Source organism: Bombus impatiens, unplaced genomic scaffold (genome assembly GCF_000188095.3).
Source record: "Bombus impatiens unplaced genomic scaffold, BIMP_2.2 scf_0837, whole genome shotgun sequence".
Lineage (NCBI taxonomy): Eukaryota > Metazoa > Arthropoda > Insecta > Hymenoptera > Apidae > Bombus > Bombus impatiens.
In genome coordinates this window covers 73,235-91,158 of record NT_177256.1, presented here as the reverse complement: position 1 = coordinate 91,158, position 17,924 = coordinate 73,235, and the positions used below count along the sequence as shown (strand labels likewise).

General features: G+C 38.4%; 1 protein-coding gene across 2 annotated transcripts in view; it reads left to right on the top strand.

The window, feature by feature from the left end:
- The first annotated feature begins 7,610 nt into the window (after positions 1-7,610).
- The window catches only part of LOC100742799 (DNA-binding protein D-ETS-4), a 60,611-nt gene continuing 50,297 nt past the window's right edge, over positions 7,611-17,924 (top strand). For both annotated transcript variants that reach the window (XM_003492771.4, XM_012390678.3), the window contains exon 1: positions 7,611-8,523. In XM_003492771.4, coding sequence (XP_003492819.1) covers positions 8,488-8,523 — 36 coding nt within the window. In that variant the 5' untranslated portion in view covers positions 7,611-8,487. The remainder of the gene's footprint in view (positions 8,524-17,924) is intronic.

The following is a 17,924-nucleotide window of genomic DNA, read 5'->3' as shown; positions in this document are numbered from 1 at the left end:
ATAATTTATAGGAATATCGCGGTTCGAATGATTCATTTGCGTTTGGAGAAAAGGCCGAATAGTGGATAAATATTAATCGGTTGCTTAATAATGGTATAATGGAATGTTATCGATTTGATGAAAGGTTCTCCCTTTTGGTTGGTTTAAAATTTACTTCGAATTCCTCTTCGAAGTCCCTCCTTTTTTCTCTTTTTGTAACGTATATTTATATAAACATCTACCACCTTCCTATACTCTTGTAAGGTGACGCAATTTTACTTCGACAGCGATCAACCGTACCTTGTAACAAGGCATAGTTTTACGTCAGCGGTTGCAAATGTGTTAAGTACCCTCATGAACATTCGATATCTCAGCAAAGTTGATCATTTTCGTACAAAGCATACACATCCTTTTACAAACAACGCCAGTCTAATTAAGCTCCCAAACATTAATTTTCGTCACCATGATCCGGTTACGAACAGACACCCTATCAAGGCTGGAAGTTTCACGGTTACTCAAACCTCCGTATCATCGATTGAACAACGATCTCAAGGGATAAAGTAACAAACCGGAGCGACTGCTAATCAAGCCGCGAAGAGCAAAATCGTCCATCAACGGACAAGAACGATTTATCGTTTCATTGATCGGTGGGGAGATTTTCACGAAAGTTCGCGATCGGTGTAGCGTATACGAGAGACGATCGAGCAGAGGCCGTGTAATTGCGATTCGATTCTCCATGTGTGCGCAATCGAGCCGCGCATTGTAGCGATTGCGACACCGATCTATCGTGGGAATGCGCGGGAACAGCGCGGCTATTTCTTTTTAACCAACGATTCCAGAGATGACAGGCTGTGACTCAGCTCTCCACGTGTATTGCTACACATTTTCTATGATTCAGTACGAAAAGGATTCGGTGCACACATCAAACCGCAAATTGGTTCTCCGATCTGTCCAATCGCCGGATAATTAAAGACGTCCTTGCTCGTATATATTTATCGTCTCTCGTAGCCGAGATCAATCGCTATAATACTATACGAATAGAAAGTTTGGAATCGTGAATATAACAATAGAGGAGATTTCATCTCTGTCGTTTCGAAATGCATTACCCTACGTTTGACTTAAAATTATTATAACGTGTCTAACAAATCGAGTAATAATAATTGGAATCGTCTCTTTCTGCTTTTTTTTCAAGCATACAAGGAATCGAACCACAATAGGAGCGACCGGAAATCTCTTAGCTCGAGGGAGGTATTCCGAAGAAACGGCCGCCAAACGGTAGATGAAGCAGGAAATTAGCATCATGCGGGCATTTGGAAAACGAGTCAATCGAGGTAGCAGTGCGCATAACTCGGGGTCCGCAAGCTCGAAGGCAACGGCATCGCATTCTCCCCTTGGTTCGTGTTTTACCGAAAGGCGAGAAAGAGGAGCAAAGAAGAGAGGGGCGAAGAAGGTGGCGAAGAAAGACGGCGGCGACGCGGGGAATAGAGGGAATCACGGTGGGAGTAATGCAGGAGCAAAAGGCAGAAAACACCGGTAGGCAGTTTTGTAGCTGTTTTTATCAGCTTCTGGGCATCGGGGGTTCAGGCCCGACGATGCCAGGACGCATCTTGGGGGGTTCGTGTGGGAACGTACGTCTCTTTAGCGTACTACCTCTCCTCCTCCCTCCGAACTCTGTTCCCTTTTATCCTCGTTCGTTCTCGCGCGGTCCTTTTCTCGCACGGCTCGACGGGTCGAGCTTCCCTGCTTGGCTTTCCTTTTTCCTCTGTTCGCTAGCTCGGCGACTTGTTTCTCTCCCGTTCGTCTTGCCCACCCTCTCGACCGCCCTCCACTTCGTCCCGCTTCTTCAGCCTCCTCTTCATCGTACGGCTGCCTCGGGTACCAAGGGTTATCGAGGTCACCCTCCACGGTGCACTCGGCTACGTGGTGTGCCCTATATTTACGCACGGTAAGAGCACCCTGAAGAGGAGGTGGTCGCCCCTCTCTCTATCTTCTTCCTCTTTCGTTCAACGTTTCTTCTCCGCCTTCGTCTTCTTCGCCGTTTTCTTCTTCTTCTCGTTCTTCTTTTTCTCACGTTGCCATTGTCTCTTTCTCTCTTTCTTCCTCTCTTGTCCCTTTTCTTCCCCCTCCCTCAGTCCCTCCTCCTCTTCTGCTTCTTACAGTACTCCTATCTTTTTTCTCCACCCCCTACTCAGGTTTCTCTTCAATAAGCGCCGATCGCTTTAAGATCGACTCACAACAATCATTTCAATGCTTCGTCTCGTTCGGCTTGATCGGGTTATCGTGTCTTTGGAAAACTTACACGCGTGAAACATCACTCTGGTGAAAGATTACGCACAGTAGATTATTATTAAAAGAGGGCAGAGCACAATCGGGGTGTAATAGGACTGTGATGTTTGTAATTACTGTCACATTAGCTTTTAGCCCAGAATTGCATGAGACATAACGTTTAGCTTTCGTATGAATACGATAAATCACTGATAAATTTAATGTTAATGCAATAACACAAAGATTATGCCACACTGTTTCTTATGCTTCGTTCTCTAACACCGAATGCTCATTAAGAAACTTATGACTCGAGGAGCTATGCGCGAACACCGATGACTCACGTGCGGATAGACATGCCATAACACCCTATGTAGTTACATTGCCAACGAACCGTGATGCAGTTCTTTACTAAATTACTAAAAGCCGTTCGCTAAAAACGAATATTGCGTTTATTTCATTTTTTTACTCCCTTGTTAGAAAATTTGTTTAATTACGTGAGATAATCCAGTCTTGCAGAATTGATCCATTCTACCGGGGATAATCATTTGATTTCTGTTAAGATCTATTATAATAATCTATTAAGATCAAGAGGTATTTCTTAAAACTGGAATCGATTAATTTGGCTTCCAAATGGAAGAACTTTCATTAATAGCGCAAGTATATGGGTTAAATCATTGATAAATCTAAAAAGAAAAGGTATTCATTGGTATTAATGAGAATTCTTAGCAGCATTTTCGTTAATAAAATAACCACATGAGATGGAACGTAAAATTAAAGTGCATATAGACCACTTCCATCCAGAAAGGAACACAGTCACGATAATCTAATATCGCGTCATCTTATAAATTAAGGTGATCGCTAAAAAGCTGCAGAGCATTAATTTGTATGATAAACCGTATATCGATAGAAAGAACGCATATTCTGAAAGGTTGCAACAGTACCTTCGAAAGGTTACGATACGAATTGCAATGCCGCGTGTCGTAACCTTTCGCGAACCGCATCGTACACCGCAAATATGTCAGATAATGGCTGGTATTATCTGTTGAGTTGTAATTACCTCGCCCTGGCTTTCACGCCCGTTCGATACACGATTTTTCGATCTGCGTCCTGTCGTTGGTGATTTTATCTAGCGAAAGCTGGCCGACTCGTTTCGCCATGAATCTGCGTCATCAGGTGCAGGTGCGAAACTAATAACTTTCGATGGCGTTTGGCGTCATCGTAGCCACGTTTCACCTCATTCCATGGCGTGAAACATTTCCATGGAATGGTTTTTCGTTCGGTTCAAAGCATACGCCGGGTTGCTCACCTCGGTTAAGGAACAGTCGTGCTAGGAACACGTAAACGTCTAATGAACCACGCGAAACGCGAATCTGCTGGGCGTAACAAGCGACTGGTTTGTTAATTAGCTGCTTAAGAGAAACTAGACGTAGCGATCATTGCAATACTATCTAGATGAATGGTTGTTAAGCGCGCCGTCGGCTATTAACTCGCCTGAAAAAGAAGATATAACGCTTACTTAGTCCCGGTGAAAGGGAATGGTCTTTTCTGCTAGACGATTACAGGTGTTGGTAAAAACCCACGCAGTCGATTGTGAGATGGTTATTTTACCAAATCGTAATAGAATTTTTCTTGATATTTGAAAAGTACAAATTTCAATTCTGTTAAATACCATGTAAGTACTATCGACTGTTCATGTGACACGGGAGATGTCATCCAAAGAAATAATTGTAAAGATTTTAATAGATTCTAAGATTTGAATAGATCCGAAATATTCTTTACGATTAAACAATAGCCACAATTTTTGAAGGTATCGGTATACGGGTGTGTACGGGGCCTAAAGATGCTACGGAGACCTCATGCAAGATACCACAGGGTGGTCGCAATACGCGAACGTTACGAAGATGCAGGACGATGAAAAATCTCTGGTATCTCAAGCCAAGATCCCTCGAACAATGGGATATCTTCGGGACCGACTCGGTTACGGTGGACAATTATTGCTCGATTGCCGGAAGATAATGTTTCATCGTGGATGAAATAATGATTTTCTTTCGGCCGGACGAAAACATGTGAAAATTCCACGATAATGGCGGCCGTAAATTATTTCTGTCCTCGGTTACCGATGGCATCACGATAATTGGATACCGAGATTCTAGCAGATGACCGGAGCACGATAAATTTTGAAGAAAGGAAAAGTGATCTGGTTCACTTTCCTCTCGAGCCTCGCCGCGCCTGAGATACGATAATGTCTCGCCGTTTTGTTTTATGGCTTGCTCCGAACTTTAATCGAATGGTTACAGGTTAATGTATCGGTAAGTTGGTTTAAACGGTTTCTTGATTACTAAGGCGTTTATCATTTTCGTTTAATGAAGCGTGGAGAGGGATAGGATTTGTTTCTTTCAATTTTTTATTCGAGTCATTTAAAAAATACAGATTAACTGTTTATCTTTAAATGTTTTTATTTTGTTACTTTTGTTTTGATCTTCGATCGAAGAAGATGTATATAATGACGAAACCACTTCCGTTTCTTCAATTTTTCTAAGTCTGTACGCTTTCTAGCCTGATTCGTCCATTTCCAAAAAGAGAAGAAGAAATGTACTGAATGTCAACTTATACCGCATATCCGCCACAAATGTCGCAGATTGCGAATAGGGCGTACGTGCCCTTGTACTTGAGCAGTCGCATACGAGCTGCAGTTCTTTCCTTCCCGACATAAATCCTCTTCGTTTTTTCTTTTCTCATGCTTTCTCACAGCTGAACGACGTTAACGCGGCGAACACCGACGTCACTACCAGTCGACCGCTTTTATTTTCTACTCGCTTCTGCCATTCTCACACGATCCTCTCCTGCGAAACAGACTGCACAAAACAGACCGCGAGACGACCGAGACTGTTTTCACTGAAACAAGTTCCCCCGATTTCCGTCCCAATGACGCAATTCTGCTTATCCAATCAAATCGACGGTAAAACAATCATAAGTAAGATGGTCTCCCATTAAAGTAATTTAGCCTTTTTAATCTTGCTATCTTAACGTATTAAAGATCGACGGTAATACTTTACGTTAACGCAACATCTCATTTATAACTTTTTTAATCAATTTACATTAACAAGGGATTGATTCAAATGTGGTGGGAACAAAAAGGAATCGTTAAATTATACGAAATGCCCGAGAGAAAAGCGTATCTGCGCGTGATAATTTGCATCAATGAACGTAAGTCGATTTTTTCAAATGCAAACGAATTAATTTCCCAGCCGGATACAGACTTTCACAATGGGGAAAGACTGATTCGAGCAGTCACGTAAACTACGTACTTGAGTGGTAGACCTGATCGTTAGCCCGTGAACGGTTTTACAATAACGCTCAAAGTGTTTTTATTGGGTAGTAAGAGCCATTGAAATAGATAGATCAATAGAGCGGTAAAATTTATCATCACGCTTTGTACGTATCTCCTATATTTGCATAAGAATTTTTTGCCTGCTCAAAACAGAATCTCGTGAAACAAAAATTTGGATCAACTGCTACCACCCTATTCTCTTGTAATCGTTTAAAAATAATCATCTTCTTATAATCTATTTCCGTAATGTCATAATTAGGTAGCTGGAATTTTATATATTCAATCAAAATAATGTTAATTAATTGAAATATTTAATAACTCAAGCAAACGATCCACATAATATTAAACACAATCGATTGTGATTCATTGGATAAAACGTTAGAAAGTCACTGATGTAAAGGTAAGACAGTCGAAAGAAGAGAATTAAGAGGAGAAAAAGAGAGAAGCGAATGCTACCTACCTTTTTTGAAAGACACACGTAATCGTTCGATTTTTCATGCGAGCTTAGTTCATTCGATGCTTTTTTAAAAGGAGAATTTAGGAACAAATTTACATATATGACGCACGTAGATACAAAAACCAACAGTGATCGTTGCCACATGATTGATCATTTCCTCTAATCAGAATTACATTATGAACGATATAATTAAAAGTTAATTTGTACTTTCAAAGTTAGCAAAGTTAAGTTAATCATTTTTTCTTCTTTCTTTTCCCGTGGATAAAAGCGTAACGGTAATTTGCGATTTCCGTTACTTTTTTTAGTAAACCGATTTATCTCATGCTTACGTTAGCGCTAAAAGTTTTCTTCCGATCAGATTAGTCGACGATCGCATGATCTATAATGCGCGCTAGCACGCGTCTTTGCTAGTGTTGCCACGAAACATTTGAAGAATCCTGAGCATTTCGTCTTTTGTAGGATCGTACGTATTGTAGAATAGTAGAAACGACGCCATGATGCTTAAATATCTTGCAAAATTATTTTTCACAAGATTCAATGCGTTTCAAATCGGTTCTCTTTTTTGAGGTCCCGTAAAGTATAGTATGAATGAGCAAATTGCAATTCTCATCAAAGAAAGCAACGCAAATAAAGAATAAAGTTTTCTGAATGGAGTGGTTTTTGTCGTAGAGTACGGGTGCAACAGATTATCTCTATGCTTTTTTACCATTGTGTACTATTGTACATATTCCTTAAATCTACTGTGGTCCTCGAATTAATTTCCTGTCTCATCATAGATTATATTCTCATTTTCCAAATAATCCCTTTTGTTCCTTGTAATCGAATCACCGCTTTTCTTGAAAAACATCTTTCCATTATCTTTAGCATTTACATGATCGAGCATAAGCAATTAGTAATTTCCGGCTTTTTATTGATAGTTTGATCTTTGCAAAGTTTTACAAATGTCTGGCCTGGAATCCGTTTCACAATCCTCCAACGGCGCCATCGTCCTGCACCGCCATAAGTCAGAAAGGGCTATTGTGTCCACTTTTCCTCCATAAAGCGTGTCGCGGATCTAATCGCTGACTAATCGCCCACGCAAATACCTGCGTGCTCTCGCGCGAATCGTTAGAGTGCGTTTCCAAGGAGTCCGCTACGCGTGTACCGGGATATTTACTGTCGGATCAAGGCTAGTAGCGGATTCTACTCTAGCGACCCATGCGAAAAGAATGGCATAACAAAAGTTTTCATCGGTTATTTTCGCCCTTTATGATACCATCTTTGTTCATATCTCCCTTTTTCTTCATATGTTCTACGTTTCCCTATCGTAATGTCCACGTTAACATGTAATACGTCATAAAATTTTCTTTCGATGCTTGTAATTGTCTAAGTATAGCTCTATTTAAACTATCTATTTGTTGAAATGATTTCCTAACGCTTATCTTAAAAGATTGGTCTCTTTTTTATTTCATAAATTATTACAATTAATAATTATAAATTTTTAAGAAATTACAGTTATAGAATCATCGGTAAAAACGGAGAGAATACTGCGCATGCGCAGGAATCTTTAGTAGGTCGTGTCGACGGCTTGAACGAACTCGTCCCGCGCCGTTCGTTCAGACCAGTCATACCAAAGGTGACTCGAGATATGCCACGCGTATAAATCGCTATAATCGACTGAACAAGTACCTTCATCTACCTCGAATTCGTGTAATTGTCGTATAACATAAGTGTGATTTGAAGAAATTTGAAAATCAAGTGATATGTGAGTTGACAGAACCTCAAAAACACGTGAATATGTCAAGTGAATGTACTGTACTCGCTATTTTCTCGAGGTTATCACGTTGAAATTGACGGTTGGACGGAAGGGATGGGATATAAGAAAGGAAGAGGAAACTTCTAAAGATAATCGTTCAAGTGACCCAGAGGAATAGATCGGCTCCGCAGAGGGTGCCAATACGTAAGGATTGTCGGAAGTTTTGCGAGGAAGGCGCGCGAGAGAGGCGCGCGCACGATAGTAGGTCGAGTCGTGTTCGATGAAACTCGGCTAGGCTCGGCTAAGTTCGATACGCTCGAATTCGAAGTTCGTTCGCGGCGACCGCGCGTTCGCTGTTCGGTCAGTCAGTCAGTCGCACGCGGCAAACGAAGTCCTCAAGAAGTCGAGGAGGTTAGTAAACGCGCGAGGAAACATAGCGAACGAGACATAACAGAGAAAGAGATAGAGACTGAACAAGGTGAAGAGAAGAAACGATAAGTGACTCGAAGAAAACAAAACATTGGGTGAGAAGACGATACAGCGAATCTTACATAGCGCGTTACATTCACGTGAAGACTGGAGCCACTCTAGCGAGTGAGTCGATCTCTCTGTTCGATTCGAGAGATCGACTGCTACCCTTCAAGGTAGCGTCAATAGGCAGACGGAGAAAAAATCGTCAAAAGTGTAATAGCACAAAGAGAATCACCGACGAATACGACGATGGTATACAGTGGTGGCTTCGACATGGTGGAGACGGTGAGCTATTTGTTTTTGTTTACTTGCTGCGAGCTATAAAATGTGGATAGATACGTTCAATAACAGTTTGATCGTGTGTATATTGCGTTTGAATAGCTATTTCAAATCGAATAAATCTTAATTATACAATTGCTTCCTGTTATTTATCTAACTTTTGGAGGAGTGTAGAATTGTATTTCATTTATAAGATATTTCTTAGGTTAGTAAATGTAAATATCATATTGATTTTTCAAGAAAGTCAAATTTTGTCAGACTATAATGTTACTCAGTCAGAAAAAAACGCTAATATACTGTCAAATTTTAAATAAAAATATCGTAAATGTAAACCCTTTCCTAAAATAGATTTAAGAAATTGTATTGTACGCAAAGTAATGTTTTGAATTAGATGTCGTGTTCTGAATACGTACGTAATAGTAGGGAGAGAATTCGCGCCAAAGCTGACACTGTTTAAACGTACAGTACCCTCGCCATGAATACAATTATAATTAAGTGCAAATTTTGTAACCGCTACCATACTACATGCTATAACATTAACTGATACATTAACTCGATACTCAAGATGTACAACAATATATTTTCATTACATAAAATAAAATAAAGTATAATAAGATAGAATAAAAGATAAAATTTCAACTGAAATATAATTATAAGCTACAAATTAGTAGAACAATAAACACAACATTAAAATTTTTTACTAGAAGAAGAAGTCACGATATTTATTTTCTTTCTATCTATTTTAATTAATCTAGGATAATGAAACATTGTTCAAAATTAATAAAACGTTACAAAATATATTATAGTTTACTGACTAATGATTGTTCTCAAAAATTAGCTATTCTCAGAAAACAATAGGATAACGGACTAACGCGATTTTTAATAGTGAATTCTGACAAAACTCTCGAGGCTCTTTGAGGTAAAACTTATTTGCATGCAAGTCGTACGCACGGCAATTAGAATTAATTTAAGCGAGCCACTTTAAAGGCAACGGGTGTTTTATAAGTGAAATGCCATTCTAAGCCGGCTGGTTGACGATAATGAGCAAAAACGTCGTCGACCTGTCAACGAGGACCCGGATAATTTTTCCGCGAAGATTAAAGTTGTGTCCGTACGTAACATCTGTCCTTTCGTTAGTTGTCTCTAAAATTGCTGCTTCTCGAGATGTATTTGCAAATCAGCGAGATAAATTTATCTGACTGGAATATCTACACCGATGGATAAAAGCCAGGATTCTAGGAAACACCTTGCATAATATTTTTGTTCCTCGAACGTTTTCGTGCTCATACAGACATGTGTATTGTAAATAATATATAGCAGCATATAAAGTACAAACAAGTAATTTTTATCATCATTTGTTTTGCTATATGCGTTAGAAATTTTATGATTAATGTAGCATTTTCATACGACTGCAGTTTCATTACTCAAATCGAATTTCCATACTCGTACTTCTCTTTTTAAAGTGTCCTTTTATTAGTATTTCTACTAGTGTACTTCTTTCTAAAGTAATTGTACACATATTTTATGATTCAATTGAGCTTCATTTAAACGACTAACATAATTCATTATCAATGCTGTTACGAATTGAAGATATTTGTAAACCTATACTCCATTTAATATTATATAATTCATAAATTTTATTTTAGTAAAAAATAGACTTTTATTAACAAAAGCTACACGTAAATTCATATTAATTATTTTGAATAATATGTCACTCAAAATACATCCGGTGTCTTTTGAATTTTATGCAAATGAACGTCGCGTTCTTCTTTCATAATTTCCTACGAGTCAAAATAGACCTGTTTGTTCTACAATTTAATCGAGGTTGAGTATAATTGAAATTATTCAATACAACTATCTTTCGCGTAGATTGATGAAAATGCAGTTTCGCTGTTATGAACGCATTGTCCCAGTTTGTTTAACTAGATACGGCCCTGTTGTAGAAAGACACAAACAGTCGGAGACGGTCGCGCGGAAGGCTAACTTTCGAATCTACTACAACTAAACAGATGATAGTCAGATACGAGAAATTCACTCAACTGGTACGTAATGGAAAATTTTGCAGTAAAAACGAAGCAAAATGTGCTGTTTCTCTATCTCGAAATTTCATTAGAAGATGCATTTTTTGTTTTACGACTGTACCAATTACCGGTCATAATATAATCACATAATTAGGTGTCTCTCGATCAACTAGGGTCAAGTTTTCCCTACTGTCATACTTTTGTAATTGCAATATTTAATTCGGTTAATTTGTTATTTCATTCGATCAGGATAAAGCAGAGTAAACAGATAATTCATTTCGATAAAAAATTTAATTATTAATTTAAAACTTCCTCGGGATACTCGATATAAAAGTTGCCATTTTCTTTCAGTTATAATATTCTGGTTGACATGACATTCGGATTATTTTCAAAGCATACAGAATTTTTATCTGGTTATGTACACAAAATCGAGGTAAAGCGGTAGGTGAGAATTGATAGGGGAGAACGGTTAATCCATTCCTTTTTATCTGGTTCCTTTCATTCTTGATAACTTGACGATAAACTTGTCGTGTAATGTAGTCGCTAAAATTGTTTGTTGCTCGTCGGTGTTTTTCTTTTTTTCTTTGTAAATAGCAGGTAATAGTATAGTATATATAGCAGATAATAATAAATAAGAAGCGGTCAGGAATTTCGCTTTCACAACTTATTTTTACTTCGCTCGAAAAAGACGTAATTGCAGTTCTTCTTTGAAGTTTCTTCCTCGAGCTGTGCGTAACTGTTCGACCTATTTCTGTTTTACAGTTCTCTATATGTCACTCATAGGAAATTTGTATCGTAGTTCCGCTTTTATATCGCGGACAATTATTTCGCATGTGGGCTTGCTTTATCTCGCCTCTCAAATCATTTTTTTCTCCATTTCATCGAGTGGTTAATGCGTATATTCTGTAATAGAATTATGTATTCATGAAAGAGGTCTGTAAAGCCCGACGACATGAATTTTACATTACCATATTCACGTATTAGATATATCTAAAATTTCGCTACTCTGCATTGCCACCTTCGTCTTTCAATTGTACACATAAAGTTTTCTTTTAAGACAGGCTAGTTGTACGTTATCGGTGTTTTCAGCCTTCTTAAAGTCATTTAACGAACTGTTAGAACGGAGTGTTGTTCCTATTAAAATATTCCCTCTTCTTGAATACGATACTTCATTCCGTATTCACTTCGACATTTGCACTCGATCAATCATTGGCAAAGTTAATGTGGAAATTTTAAGAATAATAAAGTATCTACTCTGTTTGTGTTTATGTTAATGGATTTATCGATTTAGTGTGTATCGAGTTTTGTCGGTCTCTTTTACGCGATATTTTACCATGGTAGTTATAATTACATTTGCGTTTATACATTAATATTTAACGTTAGTACATTCAGTGATCCATTTTGCATGTACATCTAACGGTGATGATTCCTATAACTTATTCATCTTTTCCTAACCCTATTTTAGACTTTTGGTAATGTTGCGTGATAGCATTGAAGCGTTTACGTCATAATACGCACTATTAAGCTTTCTCAATATCCGCTATTATAATTTAATTCGATACACATCACTTATTATTTTATTTTTTAATTTATTATCGTTTATTATTTTACGTGTTACCTTTTACAGTTTTAAATAGATATACAATCCTAACACTTTTACAATATCCGTACAAGTTTCTTTTGCGTATCTTTTTTGCCTATAATGAAAATTGTATCTTATTGTGCTCGTAAAATTACTCATAAAACAGCGACACAACACAGGTGCGTACGTTGTTCGCTACGATTTTTAGGAGCATAAATACTTTCCTGATTCATACGACCTTCGTTCGATATACCTTTTATTTAAACACCGTATTTATAAATAAGATCCTGAATTTGAAAAATGAATATTTTCAAACTACGCATGATATATGTTTGTAACATCACGAATGTCTATAGAATACAAAACGATCTAACACCATCATGGTTCATCGCAACCATTTGTAAAACTTTTTCTCACACCTAAAGTATACGTCAAAAAGAAGTCTATTTCATCATACCGTGATTCACCATATCCATACCCAACTTTTTCTATGTAACACAAATCTTTTGCGGAATTCTATGTTCACGAACAACCGCGAAACACCCGGATAATTATCCGAAAAAGAGATCGTCGAAACTTGAGTTAAGCATGGTGAATAGCGTTCATGCATCATAAATCGGTTGGTCGGAGAAGAGACGGTTAGAGCTGGCCAGACATACAAACAGGCAGTCAGACATACGGCTGACCACGTAAACAGGGTGTAATTAAAAATCTCACTAGCCGGTCTTTGTGTCGGATGTTGTATATAGTTGATGTCCTTGCCGAGGCAATTCGAAATCCTGTCCCGGTCTCGCATTAGCGAGGGCGTGGTTGGTCGTTCGTTCCTGGTCCGAGGATAGCAGGCCTCGTAGTAATTGCACCAGACTCGTTTCCATGACGCGACTTTTGCGGATTCGACTTCGTTTTTTTTTCTTCATCGTTTATTTTTGATCGCGCTTTCACGATGCGTACCGCGTCATCACGAGATGCGAAGAACGCCATCCGCGTAGCTTGTTTTCGCGTGTTGACCTTTGTCTAACATTTTAGTTAGTGTCAAACAGACGCATAGTACGTAATGGAGGAACAAAAGAGATACGCAACATCGAAACGTTAGACGCGTTTGTTATATAACCGGACTCGCGAGATTGTAATTACGATCTTGCTCGTCTTAGTGTAGAGGAGTACCGTTGTCGAGGCACGGGGAAAAGAAAATCGCGGTGTTTATTAATAGAGTTCTCTTAGACCGTATTGATAAACGATATAACCGGAGTCCTTGAATGAGTTGCACGTAGCTGAGCGTGACCGAATTCGAACGGCGATTCGAACGATTTGGATCCTGAGTAGACGATGTACGAGCTCAGGGAATGGTAAATGTTTTATCACAGAAATCTGTATTTTCAGAAATATGAGGATTAGGGAAATTTTCATAAGAATAGCAAATATATTCGTAATAATTCATTTGTTGATATTTAGAGAAATAATTTATATCTTACAGTTAGAAAGAACCGCTTGGTAATATGAGGAAAAACAGATAGAAGTCAGCGATGAAAGAAGTAGTGGATTTTCTATGGTATTCAGAGGACGCAACGTGAACAAGCTGAGGTGTAAGTGTTGTCCGTGATAATTGTAGCTGCTGGCTGTAGATGTCGCTGCTGGGGTTACTGCTGTATTTTCTTCTTATTTACCTAGATGTTGTGGAAGAAAAATCGGACTATGGGCGCCGGGATTTGAACCCTAGGTCCCGAACGTTCGTAACCTAAGCCGCTAACCACTGCGCTGCCGTTGTCCAGTGTTAGTTAGTGTTGAGTGGTGGTATTTGCGCTGTCGAGTGCCGCCACAAAGGTATTGTCAGACTCTGAAGACACGCGGTGCTATATAAACAGGAAAGACCAAGTAGGCGTTCTGAATAAGACGCTGGAGCCTAGTTATTTCTCATCTCTAAATCAGAAGATGCTTCTTCGAATTAAATGTTTTGTTTAATGCATATCATTTAAAATTTTATTTGCCTCACGAAATACCAATGATTTATCTAAATCCGGTCTTTGCTACTTTATACACAAAAGATAATTATCCCTATAATAAAATGTTTTTTAGTCGAATTTTATAGAGAACAGATACGAAATTGGATTAAAAGACTTACAGATAATAGGAAACTTGGCATATATAGATTTAACTAATCAGTATCTTAATATCAAAATAAAAATATCAAACCGTTTTTTTTTTTTTTTTAAGAAATTGGCACAGTTGAGTGATCGTTGTTTTTAGTTATTTTTAAACCATCTGTTCGAGTAAAATAATAGTAAGAACGAAAGTTCGAGTGGATTCTTTCGGTAGATTCATTGTTTCATTGGTTTCTGGTAGTCGAGAAAGAGTTCGCGGTGACCTTCTCGACTTTCCTGGAACCGCATCGCGCCTGTCCCCTTTCGCCCTTTTGCTCGTTCTTCACCCTCCGTTCTTTACGCTGCTTCGGGGCCAAACGGACCAAAGAATTCGCCGGTATTATTCCAACGAAAAAATGTTTAAGTGCACCGACGGAACCGCGTTTCCCCGCGTGCTACTCAGGTGTCTACCCCCTTTGTTCTCCGGCGAACGTTGCGAACTTTTCAGTTGGGTTGCACGGATTTACACGCATACGGCACAATACAGCGATCATTGCAACGTCCTGCGAACAATGCCGATTTACATACGTGAGATTTGTCGATTTTTCGTTCTACCAACGCTAGATTCATTGATATATGTACATACATCGATATACGTATACCACTGATCAGAATATTTACCAGAGTCGTTATACTTGCTTCGAATATGATTGTTAAAAGATACGAAACAATGCTGTTTCGTTTGATACTTTATAAGTAAATGAAAGAACGAGGGATCAGTTTTCAATAAATAGCAGTCTTGCAATCTAGGCGTATTTAAAGATTTTTTTAGCGCGCGTAGGGTCTATGTAGAAAGTAAAAGAAATGTGTTCGTAACGAATCGAGAACATAGTATAGAATTGTTCGCTTCCTAACACTCCTTTTTTCGTATCTAATTTTGCTTGGAAATACATATTTGGGAAATTAACGCTCGCGAGAATTATTTCAGTAGTTATTATCACCGACGTAATCTAGCGTGTACCTTGGAATTATATCATTTTGACCCGAGAAAGTATAATAGTCGAGGCTTTATTATCGTTTGAGTTTTACACAAATACCGCCTTTCAATTTTCATAGTCAAACATCATTAATTTCTTAAACTTAAATGAAATTGTTTTTATTGGAAGTAATGAAATTGGAAAAAAATGTATTACCCATTATTCCATACGAAATTCGCAAATCATGGCTTCGATTTCAAGACAAAACGAAAAGTCGTATCGATTTACATGATATTAATAAATCCACTCGAATGCTGGCTGAGTTTGTGGTATTAACCACACCGAAGATCAATGGTATCTCTAGACACCAATAAGAAGGTCATTTGACCAAGGTCTGAAAAGTGATCACGTGATATTTAGTACTGGCATATTTTTCAAATTTTAAAAACATTGCTTGTCATAATACTATAATGCCTACTGAAAGATTATGATAAACTATGGACGATATTAAAATATTGTTCGCTTTAATAGCTGTATTTTAGGTTTCTTTTTTACAAAAATTTGTTAATTTGTAAATTACTTTTAACGGGCTTATATCTTCTCTCATTTCCAATTCAATTCAGACTATTTCTTAATTATAAAATAACATTAAGATGAGAAAATCAACAAAACTGGATTTATCATATTTATTTATATTTATTATGTTTGTCGTGTCATATGCTAACATAATTATCAGACCCGATTAAAAAAATTGTGCTAAAATTCCCTGTTCTTTCGTCAAATGAAATGAGGTAAGGTAATTTGTCGTTATTCGTATAAATTAAATCGGCTAACGCCCGATTTTATTGCTGACTGACGAATATCAATGGCATCTTTAAATACCAGTAGAAAGGCCGTATCGCGGAGGCCTGAAAAGTGGTTGCGCGAGGCCTTGCACAACCGTTACGATCGAGCGGTACGTCGGTACGTGTAGCAAAAGTGACGCCAGCTCGCGTGTCGGCCCGCCGCGATCTACAACGATCTAGCAACGATCTGGAGCCCGAAATCGGAGGCATTAATCAGCGTTCGGTGCGTGCACGTGGGTGGTCAGCATTGACGCAAATAGTAGTAATGATCAATACACAGGCGTTTTATATGCCGCGGAGTAGAGAGATAAATCGAGCGAGGTCGAGGCTTTGCCGAGGCTAGAGAGCGCCGATTTTCGAAAGGCAACTTTTCAAAGGTCGATCGCCCCTTGATATTTCTCCGGTTCGCATCGAGAAAGTTACGCGCGGCGATCGGCTCGACCGCGAAAGGAGGAGGGAACGATAAAAAGAAAGAAAGCAGCAAGTAGCTTCTAAGGAACTTGAAAACACGCGAGTTCTCACGACTCTCCGTGTGTGAAATGATATTGAAACGCCAGTTGCATAAATACGAGCGATATACCTGGATATTGGCTGTAAGAAAATCGTGATAAAGATACGATGAGATAGTTTGGCGAATTGAATGTGTGCTAGCAACGATTGATTTATTTTTGACGTTAATTTATGATAAACGCAATTACGATTTCGATATTTAGCAATATTGTTGCAGAGTACCTATATATTTTTTTATTAAAATTTAATTCATTCATTTAAATCTTATTCATTAATTTACTCATCTTATATATTCTAGTTCGGCTGTTTAAACGCCTATAACGCATATACGTTAACGCATATAATTGAATATTTGCACGTAATATATTAAGTGTCGAGTAAAAAATTATTGAAATAATATTCATACTATGTTTTAATCGGTATTTGGGATCTTCAGATATATTTTATTCAGAAATAAAATGATTTAAATGGGCAATTTATCAAGTTCCGAACACGGTCAGTCAAGGAACCATTAACCAAAATACCACCAATTTTAATTTCTTAAATAAATATGGAACATGGACCATCATAATGCTAATTTTCTGTAATTACACATAATTACAGTAATCAAGATTCCATTATTCAAAAGCTCAATTGATCCGCCCATCATTTCCTCCTTATATTAAACATATCGTTACCCTACGTTGACGCTAACATTAAACGTCGTTCGAAAAACTCACAAAACCCAATATCTTCGCCATGTATCGATAATACACGTCACAGACAAACCGCATTGCGTCCAGTGACACTTGTTCGCAAAAAGACGCCCAAGAAGCCGGCTCTCGAGGGTGTCCTTCGCCGTGGAATTATCGCGGCCCGTGCAACGCCTTCGGGGAATTATTCCTACTTAATCCTGTTATGGTGGTTGGAATTTCTTCCACCCAACCGCCTTCTTGTTCCACGAGAAAAGCATTTTTGAATTTTATAGAAAACGAAACTTTCCTTATCATTTTATTCCTTAAATATCACTTCTAGTATGTAATAGGAGAGGTTACGTTAATGATAACTTACTATTTCTTTGAAAAATAGAGAATCCTTTAACAAAAGAAAAACAGGAATGACTAAAAATGATCCAAGGGCCATGGTAGAGTTAACGAATCGAGATATATCCTTGATGGTCGATGGATTTCGGCAGAAAGTAGAGATTACGAGAAGATGGTCCTCAGTTTGCGTTTTTCACAATCTCTTCCCCACTGCATTGGGACCGAACGCGTCCCTTTACGCGTTGTGTCGTACGTGAACGTCCATCCGTCTGTCTGTCGGCCGGTGTATCGTTTCGGCCTCGGTAACGCGAAATTTACAGCGGCCATTACGAGCTGATATTCTTTGTCTTGTCGCTCAACCTCGTCCGTTCT